This window comes from Notechis scutatus, chromosome Z (assembly GCF_049901735.1).
Source record: "Notechis scutatus isolate UNSWTSFEM ecotype Mainland chromosome Z, rNotScu1.2, whole genome shotgun sequence".
NCBI lineage: Eukaryota > Metazoa > Chordata > Lepidosauria > Squamata > Elapidae > Notechis > Notechis scutatus.
Genome location: NC_142025.1, coordinates 117,140,845 through 117,155,070, shown reverse-complemented (window position 1 = coordinate 117,155,070; position 14,226 = coordinate 117,140,845). Strand labels below are relative to the sequence as shown.

General features: G+C 43.7%; 2 protein-coding genes across 5 annotated transcripts in view; one reads left to right on the top strand and one right to left on the bottom strand.

Moving 5' to 3' along the window:
- Positions 1–4,665, top strand: part of PSME1 (proteasome activator subunit 1) — a 20,394-nt gene extending 15,729 nt beyond the window's left edge. For both annotated transcript variants that reach the window (XM_026683103.2, XM_026683102.2), the window contains exons 7-11: positions 50–118; positions 434–501; positions 2,441–2,495; positions 2,598–2,684; positions 4,469–4,665. In XM_026683103.2, coding sequence (XP_026538888.1) covers positions 50–118; positions 434–501; positions 2,441–2,495; positions 2,598–2,684; positions 4,469–4,549 — 360 coding nt within the window. In that variant the 3' untranslated portion in view covers positions 4,550–4,665. The remainder of the gene's footprint in view (positions 1–49; positions 119–433; positions 502–2,440; positions 2,496–2,597; positions 2,685–4,468) is intronic.
- On the bottom strand, positions 4,663–14,226 carry EMC9 (ER membrane protein complex subunit 9). 3 transcript variants are annotated; one of them, XM_026683104.2, is made up of 7 exons: positions 14,004–14,226; positions 12,710–12,765; positions 12,316–12,526; positions 10,885–10,961; positions 10,735–10,804; positions 8,506–8,600; positions 4,663–5,677 (listed from the first exon to the last, which is right to left on the bottom strand). In XM_026683104.2, the coding sequence occupies exons 3-7, from the start codon at positions 12,523–12,525 to the stop codon at positions 5,467–5,469; spliced, it is 663 nt and encodes a 220-aa protein (XP_026538889.1). In that variant the 5' UTR covers position 12,526; positions 12,710–12,765; positions 14,004–14,226; the 3' UTR covers positions 4,663–5,466. The 3 variants fall into 3 exon arrangements, with proteins under 3 accessions (XP_026538889.1, XP_026538891.1, XP_026538890.1); XM_026683106.2 differs by having other exon boundaries at positions 12,710–12,766; positions 14,162–14,226; XM_026683105.2 differs by having other exon boundaries at positions 14,171–14,226.

Below are 14,226 nucleotides of genomic sequence, written 5' to 3'. Positions count from 1 at the left end.
TGGTTGTGCGTAAAAGGATGCTTAGCTGGGATCTTGTCTCTTTTTCCAGATATGTCTTTGGCTGCAGCTCCTCGTACCCCGGATTGAAGACGGGAATAATTTCGGGGTTGCAGTGCAGGTGAATTTCCCTTGTCCCAAACCCTTAACTTCTCTTTTCTTTGGAAATATTCAGATATATTGATTTGTTTTAAGCTGGCACTCAAATTTTTAGAAACCGTCTTTAACCATGATTAGACCAATGTTTTCCAATATCTCTTGTATTTATAACCTTATAAAGAACCCTATTTATAATTGATTGACCTTTTGCAAGACCTTATACAAGCTTATGGACATTATACAAGCTATGCTGGCTGGGGAATTCTGGGAGTTGAAGTCCGTAATTACAATTAAATTATTATAATTTTTTCCTTCTCTCTTTCACCCTCCGTTCTAGGAAAAAGTGTATGAACTGTTGACCGCCGCTCGGACGAAGCTGGAAGGGTTTCAAACACACATCTCCAAGTAAGTCTGAAGGCAGATTGAAGGAGCAGACAAATTCCTTTATTTTATTTTTTTTCTTTGTTAAATGAATCCCACGGTCGTTCAGCGAATCTGGCTTCCTTCGTTGCTTTTGAAAAAAAAAAGTTGCAAATATCGATCACTTGATCTAGGACGCTGCCACCGTCACAAATACGAGTCAGTGACCAGGTTGCCATGATGCTGGCCCTGACTCCCACGCCGCCTCCTCTGATTCGGTTGCTAGATGGGCCACAGCAGGCTTCCTTCCTTTGTTATTGCATATCTGTTTTTTCTTCTAGCTAGCTTTGGGCCGCGTGCAGAGTTATTTCTATCAAGCCGGAGAAGAGTCAGGCTGAGCTCAAACCCAACCAGGCCACATAGCTGGAATGGCAGTTTAAACCTGGCCCTCTTTTGCCCTAACCTGATATTCTTGAAAAGCCAGGATGGCCACTGTGGTTTGTGCAGCTTGCAGTCCAGACTACGGATAGTTCTCGACTTATAGTGGTTCGTTTAGTGACCAGTCAAAACCACAGCGCTGGAAAAAGAGGCTTGTGATCATTTTTAACACTTATGACCTTTGCAGATCTCCCGTGGTCACATGATCAAAATTCAGACGCTTGTCAACTCATTTACGACGGTTGCAGCGTACGGCGGCCACGCGATCCCCTTCGGGCGAGCAAAGCCAACAGGGGAGCCAGATTCACTTTAACAACCGTGTCCCTAACTTAACTGTAGGGATTCTGAATATGGGACCTTGTCATCTAGTCATCTAGTCCAACCCCTCCACCCAAGCAGGTTTCAACGATTCACTGTGGCAGGAAAGGTGTTAAAATGGGGCAAAACTCACTTAACAAATGTCTTGCTTACCAACAGAAATTCGGGGCTCAGTTGCAGACTTACCTGTACAGCAGGTGGAGAATGTAGAACCCTTTCCAATAGGCTAAAAAAAACACCCTAAGTCTCTCTGTTTTGTCCTGATTTAAAAGAACAGGACGTTTGCTCCTGGTGAGCTAAACTTTTTAAATATTTGATGTTCCACCTTCCTTGGGCCTTTCTTTTATTCCTAAATTGCAAGTCACTATGAAGGAAATCCACCTTGTTCCGCCTGTTCTAAACTCCCTTGCCCTGAGATCCAGCGGCGATAAACAGGGACGTGTCCCAGATCAGTCAGATTATGGAACAATACGATCTGGCCCAACAAGAGAGACCGGTGGAATGATTAATTCTTGCATCAGGATCCCTAGATTTGCAACTCTGCTCGAGTCTCTTTGCAGCTTTGCAAGTGGCAAAAATAAAGATATATATATATATATATATTTTAAGTTTTCCTGGCAGGGATGGGAGGCACACCACCTCTTGGGTTTCACCAGCTGGCTTTCATGCCTAAGGTTGGGACTTCAACTCACTTTCTCTTGGCAATTGGCCCAAAGCCAGCCAGTTGGCTTTCGTGCCTAAGGCGGGACTAGAACTCCCAGTCTTCTGTTGATTGGATCAAAGTCACTCACCTGGCTTTCATGCATTAGGAGGGACTGGAATTCATCTTGTCCTGGTGATTGGCCCAAAGTCATCCAGCTGGCTTTCATGCCTAAAACTGGACTAGAACTCACGTCTCCTGGTGATTGGCTCAAAGTCACCAAGCCAGCTTTCTTGCCTAAATTGGGACTAGAACTCCCAGTCTCCTGGTGATTGGCCCAAAGTTTCCCACCTGGATTTCATGCCTAAGGCGGGACTAGAACTCACCAACTCCTAATTTCCAGCCTGTTCCCACAACAACCCTGCAAGGTAGGTTGGGCTGACAGGGAAGGACCAGCTCAGAGTCCAGGAAGCTTTCATGGTTTTAGGAGGACTAGAACTCAGGACTCCATCTCACTTTCTCTCACGGTGACAACGTTTGTGTGCTTAACTCGCCAAGATTAAACCCTGTTTCTTACCAATTTCTCAGGTATTATTCTGAACGGGGCGATGCCGTTTCCAAAGCTGCCAAAAGTCCCCACGTGGTAAGTTTCCCTCCTTTCCCATTCAAACCTTGGCCGTCTGGGACCGAACTAAAACTGGGTTACGGCTCAAACATGGTTTGTTCCTTGTCCATCGCTTAACAGGGTGACTACCGCCAGCTGGTCCATGAGATTGACGAAGCGGAATATGCCGAAATCCGTTTCATGATCAACGAACTGAGAAACATTTACGTAAGTCCTCGGGTGGTTGGTGCTGATGCTGTTTCCCAAATATTTCCCTCCCAAAAACCCACAACTGAACGATGGTCTCAAAACCCCCATAGAGCTGCGGAATTCCGTACAGGGATTACCAAGGGCCTGTTTTTAATAATATATTTTTTTTAAAAAAACTGACATCTTTTACACAAACCTTTCCAAAGTTTGCCTACTTTAGAGCACCATCCAATCTAAGAATGGTGTGGAGAGCCGAGGGCTCTTCCCTGACCCTCCCCTTGGTCCATTGGCTGAGTAGCTTTTGGGGAAATTTAGAAATATAGAAAACCGACGGCAGAAAAAAAAAATACCAGCGGTCCATGGGATCCGATCTTTGAGTTTTTTGTTTTTCTCTCTCTCTCTCTCTCTGTCCATCTGTCTGTTTGTTGGTCCGTCTGTCTCCATCCATCTAATCTTCCTATCATCTATCTTAACTACATCCATCAGTCCATTCATCTCCATTCATCCATCCGTCTGTTATCTACCAGTTTTCTTTCTATCTATCCGATCTAGTCGATCTGTATCCATTCTAGTCTGTTTGTCCATCTCCATCCATCCAATCTACCTATCATCTATCTCTATCTATCTATCTCTATCATCTATCTATCATCTATATCTTACCTATTTATCTACATAGCCATCTATCATGTCAGTCTATCATCTATCTCTATTATCTATATATCTATCTATATCTATCCTTATCATCTGTCTTATCTATTTATCTATCTACATAGCCATCTATGTCAGTCTGTCTGTCTGTCTATATCTATCTATCATCTCTATCATCTATCTATCATCTATCTCTATCTATCTCATCATCTATTATTTTTTATTTGCCAGTAGTCTTCAACTTACAACAGTTCATTTAACGGCTGTTCAGAGTTATGACGGCACTGAAAAAGTGACTTAAGACTGTTTGGCGCGCTTACAACCATTGCAACATCCCCACGGTCACGTGATCAAACTTCAGGCGCTTGGCAACCGACTTGTATTTATGACAGTTGCAGTGTCCCAGGGTTGCCTGATCCCCTTTTGCGACCTCCTGACAAGCGAAGTCAGTGGGGGAAGCCGGATTCACTCGACAGTGGTGCTACTAGCTTAATAGCTGAGGTGATTCACTGAAAAATGGGACAAGATAGGTTGTAAAATGAGGCAAAAGTCACTTAACTGTCTCACTTAGCATCGCAAATTTTGGTCATAAGTCGAGAACTACTGTATTCTGTTATGGTGGATACAGGACATAATGTATCTCAAATTTGAAGTCCACGCCTTTTAAAACTGCCGTGTTTGAGCAACGTTCGATTAATGGACCCATCAAACTTGAACTGTGGGTGAGCAGAGGCCAACTTTTCAGTGAAATTATGTATATTTTGTAAGCCTTGGAGCCAAAAGCAGATGAAAGAGCTTCATTTAAAGTTCGTAAGAACTTTACTCCTTAGTGTCTACAAGAGATTCTCAAGTCATCCAGATCATGGTTATCCCAAAGGTGCTTTTTTTCTAAGAGGCAACTGGATTTTCTGTTTTTTCCTTTGAAGAGGTTTCGCTCCTCATCCGAGAAGCTTCTTCGGCTCTGACTCATTCCCACCATCCAGTAGAGCTGAAGAAGCTTCTCGGATGAGGAGCGAAACCTCTCCAAAGGAAAAAACAGAAAGTCCAGTTGCCTCTTGAAAAAAAGCACCTTTGGGTTCACTCCTCATTCCCCTCCTTTAGGTTTTTCTCTTTAACTTTCTGATCCTTCCCCTCTCCTCGTTTTTTTCCCCTAGGCTGTGATCTATGACAGCGTCCTGAAGAATTTTGACAAGATTAAGAAACCCCGGGATGAAAACAAAGGGATGATTTATTAAATGGCTTAGCCAGTGATCAGGAGCAAATGTGAATGGGGTCACTTCCCGGACCCTTTTTTTTTTCCTTCCCTGATCAACTCGATCCTCTTGAAATAAAACGGTTCTTTAAAACGTTTGCTGAGAGGAAAGTTTTAATTCGAGTCCTTAAAACTAAGAAATGCACTTGGGTTTTTCTCTCTATAGAATCGTGTTTTATAAATATAGAATCTGAACGGTGCAGGGTGAAATAAAGCTTCCGAAATCACCAGCAGTCCTCGACTTACGACAGTTCATTTAGCAACCGTTCAGAGTTACAATGACACTGAAAAAAGTAATTTATGGTGTTTTTTTCCCCCACACATAACTTTTGCAGGGTCATATGATCAAAATTCAGATGGCTGGTATCTGGTTCATACTTATGACCGTCACTATGTCTGGGCGGGGGGGGGTGTCACACGATCCCCTTTGCGACCTTCTGACGAGCAAAGTCAATGGGGGCAGCCAGATTCATTAACGACCGGGTTGTTAACTTAGCAACCACAGCGTTTCGCATCACGACCGTGGCAAGATGGATCGTAAAATGGGGCAAAACTCAAGAAATGTCACACTTTAATAGAGATTTTGGGTTCGATTGTAGTCGTAAGTCGAGGACTACCTTGTATCCTGATAAAATCATTTTTTTAAAAAACAAGAATATTGCTGAGGCAATTTTTTCGCAAAGTTGGAACACATTTTTTAAAAAAGCACCAAATTTCAAAGCAAATTCATCCTTTCTCTTAAAGAGAGGTGAATCCTTGTGGCAGGAAGAGATAGAATGATAGTCAAGATAGCTGCTGTGCTGTTAAAAGGGGCAGGGCCTAGATCATGTGATCCTGGTTTGTATCCAGGTTAGTCTGGAATCCAGGATGCTCCTAACAAAAAGCCGGAGGGAACCAGAGTTAAGATCCTTTTGCGAGTGGGCTCGGCTCCTTCACACACTCCCATTGGCTACGGACCAACTGGGCGATTTCCGTGTTCAGCTGCTGATTGGTCCAGTCTTGCCTGATGTCATCCAGGTGGCTGTCGAAGTCGACCAATCGGGAGTACTCTTTGGCCTCCAGGAGAGACTGGCAAATGTGGCGGGAGGATTCCCAGTCGGTCCACATGACCCTGTAAAAGATCGAAAGGTTTTTTCAGGAGAGATTGGACAGCCATTTTGCCTAGAATAATAGAGTCTCCTGCTTGAACTGGGGTTGGGCTAGAAGACCTCCCAAGGTCCCTTTCCAACACCATTACCATATTCTGTTAGTCTAACGAAGAGAAGGACTAGGGATGACATGATAGCAGAGTTCCAATATTTGGGAAGCTGCCCCAAAGAAGAGGGGGTCAAATTATTCTCCAAAGCCCCAGAAGGCAGGACGAGAAGCAACGGATGGAAACTAACCAAGGAGAGAAGCAACCTAGAACTGAGGAGACATTTTCTGACAGAACAATCAAGGTTTTTAAGAAGAGATTAGAAAACTTCTTGAAATGGGACAGCTATTTGTGTGGAATGGTATGGGGTCTCCTGCTTGAGCAGGGGTTGGACTAGAAGACCTCCAAGGCCCCTTCCAACTCTGTTATTTGTCTGAAAATGGTGCAGGGGGTTGGACTAAAGGGGACCCCAAGTTGCCTTCCAACTCTGTTTTTTCTCTGATATTTTGTAAAAAGTTAAGCTCTGAATTTAGCTGGTGGGGTAGGAACAATTCCCTCATTCTTCTAGATTATCTCTTGGTTAAGGCACGGCTGACTTTTAACCCTCGTATGAAGCAAACCACAGTTAGGCTGAGCTAATATTATGGGACTCTTCTGCAGAGCATGTTTTACCCGTCTTAAAAGGGTTCATAATACACAACCGGTGGAAAGTTACGGATCCCCGAAGGGTTTATAAACTGGGGGGCCACAAAGCCCCTAGGACGAGAGGTGAACTTATAGGGCTCATCCTACAGCTAAAGCAGAGTGGTGCGGTGGCCTAGAGGCCGAGCTCTCGCCTCCCAATCTGGAGGCTGTGAGTTCGATCCTAGGTAGAGGCAGATATTTCTTTCTCTGAGAATATATCTGCTGAACAAAACTCTGGCAACAGGAAGGGCATCCAGCCATTAAAAACCATTCAGTTCCACTCAATTGCCCAGACTCCACCCCACACAGGATTATGGGGTCATTAAAAGAGGAGGAGGAGGAGGAGGAGGAGGGTGATCCTATGGTTAAATTATTATGGATAATAATTCAAATAGTCCTCAACGGTTTGTTTAGTGACCGATTCGAAGTTACAATGGGGCTGAAAAAAATGCAACACAATTGCTTTTCACACAACAGTTGCAACATCTTCACAATTGGCAACTGACTCGTATTTATGATGGCCTCAGCGTCCACGAAGGGGGGGGGGAGTTATGTGATCCCTTTTGGCAACTTTCTCCACAAGCGAGAGGCCAGATACACTTCACAACCGTGTTCCTAACTTAATAACCACAGCGACTCATTTAACAACAGTGGGAAGAAAGCTTGAAACACAGGACAAAGCTTACTTGACCATTGTCTCGCTTATCGGCAGACATGTTGGGCTCAATTGTGGGTCGTAAGTTGAGACCTTCCTGCACAAAACGGTGTGGGGAAAAGACTATTTTCTAAGGAACGTTATAAATTAGTTTTAGCCATCCTTTTATTCCCCTCTTATCTCAGGCCCCTGACGTCTTAGCCTTATCATTTCTTCCTCCCTTTTTTGTGCTCCGTATTAAAACTGCTTGAAGGAAAACGTAGGGGGATATTTGTGTGTGTGTGTGTAAATGCCCTGATTCCCCGAAAATACGACCTACCCTGAAAGTAAGTCCTAGCTTGATTTTTACACGTGCTCAATGGAAGCCGTATCCCCAAAATAAGCCCTAATTAAGATCCCACCCACTCCAGAGTACACAGATAAAAATTAAGCTAGGGTGGAGCTGCCCCACTACTTGCCTTTGGACAGTTGCAGCCAGGCCCCGCACACCCCGACACCTGCCTTGCCAGCCCGTTTCTTCTGCAGTCGGTAAGGCCGGCAAGGCTTTCCTGAAGGCCCCCGGAGCTGAGAACAAAGCTCTGGATCGATCCAGAGTTATTAACTGCAGAGGCCTCCAGGAAAGCTTTACCGGCCACAGAAGAAGCAGCTCCTGAAGGCCTCAGCGAAAAGGAGGCCGGGGGGTGACCCACTGTTAGGTATAACATTGATACCAAATATGGTTTGGGTGAATAAATATATAAAACTTAGATATCATGGTTTAAGTGCTTATCACTTTAAGCACAATGCTGCAGGCAATTAGCCGATTAAGGGTGCGGTTAGAAGTTACAATATAAGGAAGCATTAGAAGCTGGAAAGCTGTCTGTTACTGTAACTGTGAATACTGTTTGTACTGTGCCTGTGACCGAGATGATCCTGTCTGCTACTGTTTGCTGATTTACTGCAGAATTCAACTGTTCTACTGTTTGAGCGTCTTGCTGAATATCCAGCGTTTGTTCCTCTGGAGAGAGGCACCGGAGGAGGAGAAGATATCTTTATCGGCTGATAAAGATATTGTAAGGACTCTTAACTTGGACTGTAATAGTGAATCTTACTGGATGGAAATATAGTGAATGACAAATGGACTGAATGACAATGCTTTAAACTCTAAATGGATTAAAAACTATTTAAACTACAAACAGTGTTTGTGTTCAGTGTGTGTATACTCTGGGGCCCTTCCACTCTCGTTTGGCTGCCTGGCTTGACTACTGCTGCAATACTCTGCTAGGGGTTAATCCCCAAACACTAACACCCACACAAGTGTGGTTAGTCAGTGGATGACGTCCCCTGAAAATAAGACCTGGTGCGGTTTTTTTTGGTGGCAAAAAAAATAAAAAAATAAGACAGGGTCTTATTTTCAGGAAAATGGTACTCCTGAAAGACTGCTTGTAAATACAGGTTGTGTAAACTGTCGGTAGCTGCAACTTACAGGTTTTTGTCTTTGGGAACCCACTGACGATCTCGCTGCTCCAAGACAGTTAGGGGAGGAAGCCGAGGGCTTATACCGAACTTGCGATTATCCAACTGGGGAAGGAATTAAGATAAGAAGAAGAAAAAAACAAAAACAAATCAAGGCCTCTCTTTTCTCTAGAGTAATCCCATGGCAAGAAACGGCATGAATATGGAAGAGAATTATCTATAGTTCAGGGTTGAAATATGGGTCCATGGTTGCTCTCTAAGCTTGGTTGCTTTCTTGAAGATGTTTCATGACCCAACTAGGTAACATCATCAGTGCTAGAAGGTGGAGGGGGAGGTCTGTGGAGTGGAGTGGGGAGGAGGACTGTGGGGTCCTTGGTGGTTTCTGAGCTTGGTTGCTTTCTTGGAGACGTTTCATGAGCCAACTAGGTAACAACATCAGTGTGATGGTCATTAATACAGCACTGACGATGTTACCCAGGACCCCACAGTCCTTCCTCCTCCTCCTGTCTTTCCCTCCCCCTCCTTCTCCCCCTTCTTGGAAATCTCTTGTGGCATTGAGGATGTTACCTAGTTGGGTTATGAGACATCTGCAAGAAAAACCACCAAGCTCAGAAAGCACCAAGGATCCCACAGCCCTCCTCCTCTAGCAAACCTCCCTCCCTTCTAGCACTGATTATGTTCCTTAGTTGGGTCATGAAATGTCTGACAGCAAACCACTAAGCTCAGAGAGCACCCAAGACCCCACACAGTATCAAATGTTTCAACTTTCAATTTCCAAACATTAGGGGTGCTCAAAAGTTGTGAAAACGCCTTGGGGAATTGTTAAAGACATTCTGGTTACTTTAATATAATTTCGATGTACTTATTTGAAGCAACTACATCAGTATCGTAACTTTTTAACATCTTGTTTTCCTCTTCCTCCTCCTCCTCTCTGCAAACCTCACTACTAGCACTGATGATGTCACCTAGCTGGGTCATGAAGCGTCTGCAAGAAAACCACCAATCTTAGAGAGCACCCACCCCCCCCCTCCATGCTTCTAGCACTGATGATGTCACCATCAAATGTCTGTAAGAAAACTACCAACCCATGCTCTGATTGGCCACCAAGTTTAGGGAGCATCAAGGACCCCACAGTTCAACTCTTGAGTTATATAAATATTCTGCAGGAGCCAATCCTGGAGTCAGTCGCTGGAACCAGAAGTTTAATTTTCCGAGCTTTCGTACTGGTTCCAGAGCCCATCCTCAGATAAATTCTCTCTCTCTCCAGAGTGTGTTCAGTGGGATGTTCTACGCATAGTATTGATGTGGTGCCTGGATGGCTCAGATAGGATCTTGCAACCTTATCCTGGGACACGTATATTTGCCTTCATTCGTATCAATATTAATTTCTATCAGTACCTCTAAGATCAATTCACCCAGACATTGTCCCCAAGGTGCTTTATTTTCAAGAGGCAACTGGACTTCCTTGGGTTGTTTTTTTCTTGGAAGACATTTCGCTCCTCCTCCAAGAAGCTTCCTCAGCTCTGACTGGATGGTGGGGAACGGAAGGATTTATACTCCTTGCAGAAAAGCTGGTCGTTTGCATCCTTTTTAGAGAGATATTGTGGCCACTTGGAGGTTTATCTGTCCCCTTAGGGGTCACTTGAGTGGTGCAAAAGGGGGTATAGAGCCGCCTTGGAACTACTAAAAGGACCGTGTTGTAGACTGGAGATAGAGGAGGCCCTGTGTCCCTCCCAACTGTTGAGAAGGGGCTGTTCAATTTGGACATAGAGGGCCTCCTGGGGGCCCCTCTTTCAAACCAGCAGTCCTCTCTGTCCAAAATGTGGACTTTGTTGTCTTCAAAAGAGTGGCTGTTGTCCTTTAAATGCAGGTGGACTGCTGAATCGAGTCCTGGTTCTTCTTTGTTGTGACATGCGGTTAGAAAGCGGCTGTTTTGTTTCCCCAGTGTACAGATCTGCCCATGGCTCACTGCTTTGGGCTGCATTATACCAGGTGGCCTCAATGACTCTCTAAAAAAAGGATGCACATGGCCAACTGTTTGCAAGGAGTGTAAATCCTTCCACTGCTCACCATCCAGTCAGAGCCGAAGAAGCTCCTTGGATGAGAAGCGAAACGTTTTCAAAGAAGGAGCCAGAAAGTCCAGTTTCCTCCTGAAAAAAAGCACCTTTGGGATAAGCGTGACCTGGATGCCTGAGAATCTCCAGCCACCCAGACCTTCCAAATCCAGGGAGTTCCTCACCATGATCAGCACCGCGTCATCGTAGAGTTCAGCAATGCGCCCTGCGGTCTTTTGGGCCAGGGTGTTAGGGCTGCCGGAGGGAAGAAAGGAAGGAGTAAGATAAACCCGAGGAAGGAAAGAAACCCACCTCCTCTCCCTCTTCAAATTCACCTTTTGTCGTCCATCCCAGAGTTGGCCTGGTAATAACCAGCAAGGAGCAAGTCGGACTCCGAGCTCCAAGAATCCACCTGTGAAGAGCATGAATGCCGAAGTTGGCAACCTGTTAGATTCAGGATGCGGGTTAGGATAGTGTTTGCTCAACTCTAGCCCCCTTTAAGATGCGTGGACTTCAACTCCCAGAATCCTGCCAGCTGGGAGAATTCTGGGAGTTGAAGTCCACCCATCTTAAAGGGGGCAAGGTTGAAAAACACAGTCCTGCAAGATCATGCCATCACTCTGCTAAACAACTAATTTCCCTCAACACTGTCAAACTCTTTAGTAAGGCTGCATTACTATTATTATTCTCATCCTTCCTATTCCCTATCTCTTCCCACATATGACTATAACCATGTTGCTTGTATCTTTACAATTTATATTGTTTTATTTGTTCCCTACCATGATTTGATTGCTTATTAGTAATCTATGGCTATTACTAAGTGTTGTATCTTATGATTCTTGATGAATGTATTTTATTTTTTCTTTATGTACACTGACAGCTTATGCACCAAAGACAAATTCTTTGTGTGTCCAATCACACTTGGCCAATAAAGAATTCTATTCTATTCTATTCTATTCTATTCTATTCTATTCTATTCTATTCTATTCTATTCTATTCTATTCTGAATTTCTATTTCCCTGGTTTACCTGTCACGTTAAACCACGGTTTCTTGAATAAGGAATAATGTTTTGGCCTGATGTATGAATCCAGACTTTAGTTTGGCTGCTCAACATAGTCCTCAACATACAACCACAATTGAACCCAAAATTTCTGTTTCTAAGCCAGACAGTTGGTAAAGTGACTTTTGCCCTGTTTTGAGAACTTTCTTGCAGCCGTTGTTATGTGGATCATTTAATCACACGGTGGTTAAATGAATCTGGTTTGACTTTCTTTATCAAGAGGACGCAAAAGGAGATCGCATAAGCCCAGGACATTGCAACTGTCCTAAATATGAGTCACTTGCCAAGCAACCAAATTTTGATGACGCGACCACGGGAATGCAGCAATGGTCATTAAGTGTGAAAAACGGTCATAAGTCGCTTTTTTTAGAGCCATTGCAACTTGAGTTACAACAAATTGTTGTAAGTCAAGGACTATCTGAATGGCATTTTGCCAAAGATATCCCCCCAAAGCCCGTGAAATATCAGGAAATTACTACAGGTGGGATCAGAAACCTGCGGCTTTTATGATTAAAACTGCCACCGCTTAATATCCCAGGCCTGCTTGGAGGGGAGGATGGGAGCTGGAGTCGAACCTGCAAGAATAGGCGATGCGGAAGGTTCACGTAAGAAGTCTGGGGCAGGGTAAAAGGGGGTTATGGCTGTTTGGTGCTATCCTACGGGGTTCGACCGAGCCTCTGCTTCTTAAATGTTGAGGAGACAAACCTGGTTGAGCGCCACCTCCAGCATCACAGTGAGCGACAGGTTGCTGTGGAAAAGGGGGACACAGTCCATGATGTAGAGGCATTCGGGGGGCCCAGCGGTCCGCCGGCGCTTTTGAGCCAGAAGAAGTCCGTTCACCGCCATGTGGGGGTACCGAGCCGCATGGAGGCACATCTTGATGTAAGCTCGAGGCGAGATCTCCACTTCCCCCATTCTGGAGAGCAAAGAAGTCTTGCATTAATGCTGCTGCAGTCAGAAACGAGGCCTCAGGAGGCTAGCCTAACCCCAACCTCTGGCCCCCAAAGGCGTTGGTCTACCCCACCCATTTGACCCTATGGCTGTAGATGATAGGAGTTATAGTTGGTCCCAGCTGGATACGACCTGGCAGCCATCTCACCTGAGTTCTCACTTCTTCCTGTTATAAAGGCTCCTTCGGATGTCCAAGTGAGGAAACTTGAAGTAGAAAGAGATATAAAATTAAAATGTAATACAATGTAATTCAATATATGATACAATGATATATACTGGAAAAACAAAAATACCAAAATCCAGTCTGAATATGTGGCTGACTGTGCAATGAACATAATGTATGATTAATATAGCATGGCATAGTGCATAGTATATAGATTAAAGAGTCGGAAGGGACCTTGTAGGTCATCTAGTCCAACCCCCATCCCAAGTGGGAGACCCTACACCATTTCTGACAGATGGCAGTCCAATCTCTTCTTGAAAGCCTCCAGTGGTGAAGCTCCCACTACTTCCAAAGGCAACTTCCGTTCCATGGGTTGATTGTTCTCACCGTCAGAAAGTTTCTCCTTATTTCCAGGTTGAATTTCTCCTTGATCAGTTTCCATCCATTACTCCTTGTATATACTATACACTATATAGTATAGTTTATAGCATAATATATAGTATTTAGTATAGCATACAATATAGTGTGCATTATATTGTACTCTACTGTATAGCATAGCATAGCATAGGTAGCCTTGACTTACAACAGTTTATTCAGTGATTGTTCAAAATTACAATGGCACTGAGAAAAAAGCAGCCTAGGACTGTTTTTCCCTCTTACAACCGCTGCAGCATTCCCACAATCTTGTGATCGAAATTCGGATACTTGGCATCTAGGATGTACGTATGACAGTTACAGTGTCCCGCGGGGGTCACCTGGTCCCTTTTTGCAACCCCCTGACAAGCAGAGTAAACGAGAAAGCCAGATTCATTTAACCACCGTGTGACTGACTTAACAACTGCAGGGATTCATTTAACGATTGTGGCAAGAAAGGTCGTAAGGTGGGGCAAACCCCACTTCGCAAATGTCTCACTTAGCAACTTAAATGTTGGGCTCAATGGTGGTTGTTAAATCAAGGACTAGCTGTATAGTATTATGTTAATGTAAAATATAGTATAATATAATAAATTATAGTATAATATAATATAAAATATAAAAAAATAAAATATAAAAATATTATAACATAAAATATAAAATATAAAATTATAATATAAAATATAATAATATATAACAGTAAAATATAATATAATTAATAAATAATAATATATATTATAAAATATATTACAATATTTAAAATATATTATATTATATTATTATATAAAAATATTAATAATAATATAAATATTATATTTATATAATATAAATATAATATAACATAACATAACCAGCGTTGGGCAACCTCCAATGTGAGCCGTCACTGAAGCAGTCCACTGAATTCCCCCTTCCGGATCTTCAGATTGCTCCAGTCACTGATCACAAACTACAACCCCCATCACTCACAGCCAACCCGAGGATGATGGGTGCAGTAGTCCTACACACACACACACTTACCCGCCCCCCCCTCACCTTCCCTGCGCAGGTGCCAGACTGCTGCCACTCCGCCTATTGCAGAATGACCCACT

Coding starts and splice junctions, on each gene's coding strand:
- EMC9 (XM_026683104.2), bottom strand. CDS start 12,525: ATGGGGGAAGTGGAGATCTCGCCTCGAGCTTACATCAAGATGTGCCTC. Junction 10,962..12,315: donor TGGAGGTGGCGCTCAACCAG/GTTTGTCTCCTC, acceptor TGCTCTTCACAG/GTGGATTCTTGGAGCTCGGA. Junction 10,805..10,884: donor TCTGGGATGGACGACAAAAG/GTGAATTTGAAG, acceptor TCCCTCCGGCAG/CCCTAACACCCTGGCCCAAA.